At 34.3% G+C, this 5,602-nt stretch overlaps 2 protein-coding genes across 2 annotated transcripts in view; one reads left to right on the plus strand and one right to left on the minus strand.

Moving 5' to 3' along the window:
- LOC118748149 overlaps positions 1–5,602 on the plus strand; it is a 47,575-nt gene that overhangs the window by 28,356 nt on the left and 13,617 nt on the right. The gene's annotated exons all lie outside the window — the stretch shown is intronic.
- Positions 2,731–4,349, minus strand: LOC118748155. Its single transcript, XM_036482489.1, has 3 exons — positions 3,831–4,349; positions 3,694–3,768; positions 2,731–3,625 (listed from the first exon to the last, which is right to left on the minus strand). Exons 1-3 carry the CDS (start codon positions 3,980–3,982, stop codon positions 3,244–3,246), a joined length of 609 nt encoding a protein of 202 aa, XP_036338382.1. The 5' UTR covers positions 3,983–4,349; the 3' UTR covers positions 2,731–3,243.

Here is a 5,602-nt window from a genome sequence, read left to right on the forward strand (position 1 = left end):
AAGTTGCTTAGTTTTTGGTATATATTTTTTTCTAATCACACCTGCTTCAAATAATAACTTTTTCCTTTAAATATAAGTTTTTATTTGTATTTATTTGAAAGGGCACTAGCACAAAAAGTATATTACCAATATTAAGCTACATATAAAGTTGAAAAAATAACGTAACGTACAAGTTTAAACAAAAAAAAAACAACAATGCATTTTTTTTTTGTCATATTCTTCGGATGTGCTCCATCTAATAATCAGCCTCATTGCGAGAGTCGTGCCGAATGCAAGTCGTTTTTCGAGAGTCGAATCGTATCGAAAATTTAGCGTCATTGCCTAAACTTTCCACTCGACTAGTGTATTAAAACGGAAGAACTTGGCAGCACTGCATAGTTTTCGACAATTTTAGTCGTTTACTTATTTCAGCACGACAATGCTAATGTTGTCGAGTCGTACAATTCAGCCTAATTTACGACTTACGTAATGAGGGTGAATATTTCGCAGCAAAATGTTTAAAACAGCTGCTTTTCAAACGTCGAAAAGCACGGCAAAACACACCTTTTCTAATAAAAAAGCCCATTATTCAAAAAATGCACTCTAAACTCTAAATTGAAAATTTTTATTGCCCACAAAGCTTCAAGACCGCCAAATGAATTAAAGTGGAATATTATTACCCAAATTAGAGTCCATTTTGCAAATGAATTCTATTTTATTTAGCAAGCTATATGTTAGCTTTCTTTTTTTGTTAATCATACAAACATTCATTTCCATGATGTTTTATGAAGTATCTTTCGCACCCGAAGACATACATACCATTTCGAACTACAAAACTACTGACTACGAAAGCAATAAGTTTTAAAACTTTTAGTAAAAATGTCAGCTGATATCTCAATGGGAAAACTCTTTAGGAAAATAATGAGTATGTACTTTTTTACTCTGGAGAATTAGTTTAGTGAAGGGACAAAAAAATCGATTTATCGATACTCTAAAAAATGACTTGGCCAGCAAATAGTAGCTATCAGACCATAGTGCAGTGTTTTAATCTAGTAGTCAAAGTTCAAAAGGGGCATATTATATTTAAAAAAAAAAGTAATTTTAGTTTAGTTTTCCACCAATCGAGGGGATTTTTACGGAGATAAGCTCATTTGTCTTTAAGATAGGTCTTCAATTGAACTTTATGGTTCGATTATCGATAGCAATCAGCAATTCAGTTGCGTAGCTAGTTGCCAAAACGATATTACAGATGGCAACTGGCAACTTTCAACTAACAACTGACAACTGCAGTATGTGATTGCTGGGAATGTTTTTGTAGCGTATTTAGGAGCGAAAATTTGAAAAGTGTGTCATATATTTTATTTTTTAATAATTTGAACGATATTGACCGTTTGCAATGCAGTTTGCTTTTACAGAATATGGTGAAAATAACAAAACAAAACTTGAAATTTTAGTTCCCGTGGAGTACGCCCTTTTGGCGAAACAAAAGCGAACACTGATTGCAAATTCTTTTATTTATCACCTGAAGCACCTCTTTTAAAACTACCGACACACCAAGTTTTCCAAATTCAAGTCATTGCTGTGGCACTTCCTTCTGCGAAAAATTGAAGAGGTGCGCAAGCTTTTCTATGAGCGGAGGTATTGAAGTTGAACGAAGTGGTTAATTTGTTTATTAACCAATTATACTACAGCTTCTTTTGGAAGTCCTCAATATGCTTTGAAAATGAACACGAAACGAAAATAAAAGAAAAACCTTTGAAAGCATTAACTTTTGATTACAGTGCACGCGGTAGCTCTAGAGGATTGGAATTATCCTTTAAATGTCGCCTGATTGAGGCCGCGTTCATGCACTTCTCTTCTTCTTAAACAAAAAATTGTGACGAGTTTAGCTTTATTGCTATCTTTTCTTTAAAACTCTTTATTTTAATAATTTAATTTTACTCGCACAGCTTGTTTACAGCCGCTTGCTGGTTGTCGAACTGTCAAATTTCGATTATCGATAATTCTACAGCAACTGACGATAGTTGCCATTCGTAATACAAATTTTCTTTAGAGTTGCGTTGCCAGCTGGCAACCGAAGCGTGGTTGCGTTGCTATCCGTAATCGACTCTTTAATTTGACATTTTCTAATGTCTCCAAATTCTACATCCGATCCTTCGCTTTCACTGAAGGAATCTATAATTATTTCTAGGTTGCTTTTAAGACTTTGGGCAGTCCTTGTTGAAGGCCCATCAATTTGCCTGATATACCACTTAACCGTTTAGCGCCTGAAGCTAAAAGTCGGTTATTGTCCGCACCCTGGTTAGACAGACTTAGAGCCATTTCAACAATATTAGAGTGTACACATTCGCATTCGCAAAACATTCGTATTATTTGATGCGAATGTATAAAATGATGCGAATTATTCGCATAACGAATGCGAACGCAAATATTCGCAACATCCCTGCTCCAAACATCACGGAGAAATGCCGAGAGTGCTCGAAATATCCCAAATAACTTGAGAAATTTCGATAAAAAAATTTTGGAAACTATCCAATAAGGTCTCTCCCGAAAAGTCCCAAATGCGACATCACAGTTCGTAAAAATCTCGAAAATTTCAAAAAGCAAAACGCGAAACCTTTCGAATAATCGTGAAAACATCTATACAGATACAAAACTCCTTGAAAAAACTCAGAAAACCTCGAAAATATCTAGGAAGATCCGGAAAACTAGAGCACGAACCATCCTATATTCTAAGATATCCTCAAAAAAAAGAAAAAGAAAAAGTAATCGGAATTTTGAATACAAAATAATAAAGGTCCTAAGGAAATCCCATTGTACTAAGGCAGAGGAATCTAATGGTTTATTTAAAAAGAGCGGTACGACAATTTTTTCACTACATCTTTTTTTATTTCAAAGTCTAAAAAGAACTGGAAATTCCTTTAAATAGTATATTAAGTTGTTGCAAATGAAAATATTTAGATAAATGTTGATATTCAAATAGCTTTTCGACGCACATACATACATGCATGCAAATTAGCTTGATGAAACTTTATTCATCCACTAAAATAAGTTTTGACATTTTGTACAAGTGATCAGTTATTACCAGGAATCAATGCATACAGATCAACACTAGCTCCTTACATAAATACATACTATGTGCATATACATGCATACATAATTTATGTACATATTCATACATATATACAGTCTTTATTTCCAGTGATGCCAACAACTGCTATGTATTATATCAGCACCGCAATCAAAATATGTAGTAGTAATTCTTTAACTATTTACAGTATTTGCCGCTGCTTGGCTAGTTGCAAGTGGGTGTTGTAGTGGCACCTCGCTAACTACTGGAAAGAGGTCAGACACATTTGTTAATTCTTCAACACTCGTTACATGTGGCTTTAACGTGTCACTGGCATTTGACTTAGTGAGTTGATAATACGCCGTGTTGCTATGCGTTATATTGACTATGGTCCCGGTTAGTGGCAACGTTTGTAAAAGCTCCAATGGGCTGCTGAATGCGCCAATATTGACGGGCGCTATGCCGGTAAGTACTTGTCCGGAAATGTTCGTTTGGATCGGCAAAGGCACATCACCGAGGTTGATATGGCTCTGGTTGGAGTGTGCATCATAGAAGGTCAAATCCACGCGTTCTTGGCTAAAATTACAACACAAACGGAAATATGTAGATGTTCCGGTTCCAATTAAAAATGTGTGAATTTCTACCTTTCAAAACTGGTTTCATTATCGTCCGCTTCCGTTAAAATTCCAATTTCGTACACAACAGCCTTAACAACATAACTACACGATAGGATTTAAGCTAAAAATGATTCATTAAATTAGGCTATTTATTCAGTGCTTACAGATTCTTTGGTGTATCATTGACACTCGCTTGTAATTCCTCAATCGTTGAGTTGTCTATGCCTGACGAAGTATCCAATACTGGCAATGTCTCGGAGGCAGCAAATAGCGCAGCGAAAATAAGGAAAATTTGACATTTGTTTTTCACTGGCATTTTAAGTTTGACTTTGATTGTGAAATTTTATAATCCTAGCCTAATCCTTATTACTTTCCGTTACCTATTTGCAGTGAAATAGGTTTGTGGTTCTGCGTGTCCTCAGCCGCACTACTTTCCAGCAAATAACTTCGACAACTTAAAACTTGCTGCATAAATTACGTCGTTTTTATATCGAGCTCTCTTATCTGGAATTGATGTTTGTTTACATATATTTTAAGCTTTGAATTTTAGTTTAATTAACATGATCTGTTAATTGTCGATTCAGAGGTGTTAATTTGTAAGGTGGAGCAGAAGTAAGGAAAACATTATGGGCTCTAATTAATTTGGCGCGTTTCAATGCATGGAATCTAAATGTCAGACCCCCTAAATTACACATATCTGTGACTTGGCTATTAAGATTTTTTCGATATACGGACATTCGCACATATTTATGTACATATATATATATATATATATACCATCCCAGCAAACATTTGGAGTCATAAATGAGTCCTAATGTTGCTCATAATGCACCCAGAGTCTGCAATTTAGGTGTTTCCCTTCTGGTGAAGGTTGACTTATATGAGAGCTTAAATTCATAAATGAGCCTCAATATGAGTCATAATTATATGACTTATATAAGATGATTAACTTAATGTCAAAACCTTGTATTATATTTGTGTCTTGTACATGCTTCGATATTTCTTTTCTTTATTTTTTCTTTTGGATCTGCTGCTATAGACCTCCGTAAATATCTAATGTAACAGTCCTCTTTTTGGACCCTTGGTCCTGGTAATTTATTTATTTTACACGGGACGCCAAATGTTCTGTATTTCTTTTAATGTCCTGTATTTGTCCCGTATTCGGTGTTTCGCCTTAACAGCTCATTTAAATGGCATGCCTATGAACGAGTTGTAAGTGATGTTGGTATATGGTCGTAATTTTCTCCATATTTTCTAGTCTGAATGCCTGTGATTCCTATCGAGGAATACATACAATGACCAAAATAGCAATTAGGACTTGATATTTTACTAAGTTTTGGTTATTTTTCCCTAGTTTATGTAATGTTTGTTATTTATTTTATGAAAGTAAAGCTCTTTTCCTAACAAAAACCATATACTAATACCAAATTTCAAACTTTGTGCAAAAAAACTATAAAAATGAGTTCTGCAATGTTTCACCAAAATTTCAAACTTTTTAATTAGGATCTTGTATAATAAAATGCGAGTGGAAAGTGCTACTCAGTTGCTTCTGTTTCAAAAAATCGGTCGAACATACTTACTTTGCATGAAAAAAGGCGTCAACAAAAAAAAAAAATGCCAAAAATTAAATAATGGTACGCCATAGCGACTTAAAACAGCACTTTATTATACTATAATTTTACGATTTTCTTTTAAACAAATTTTACGGGGTAAAAATATCGAGAAAATTATCCTACAAAATTGTGATGTTACTAAAAGGATAATTTTTCAGAGCTAATACATCTAGAATCATTGAAGAAGGCATTGAGATCTGTAAACTGTTGTGGAAAAAATTTGCAAAAATATTTTTTGTTCCATATTCGGCTCTCATAAATATGGTCACCGTGAACATGTAGCGACACAGGTAGTTGTGAATAAAACGCTTGCGTCACTTACT

This window comes from Rhagoletis pomonella, unplaced genomic scaffold, assembly GCF_013731165.1.
Source record: "Rhagoletis pomonella isolate Grant_MI unplaced genomic scaffold, Rhpom_1.0 Rhpom_scaffold_00012, whole genome shotgun sequence".
NCBI lineage: Eukaryota > Metazoa > Arthropoda > Insecta > Diptera > Tephritidae > Rhagoletis > Rhagoletis pomonella.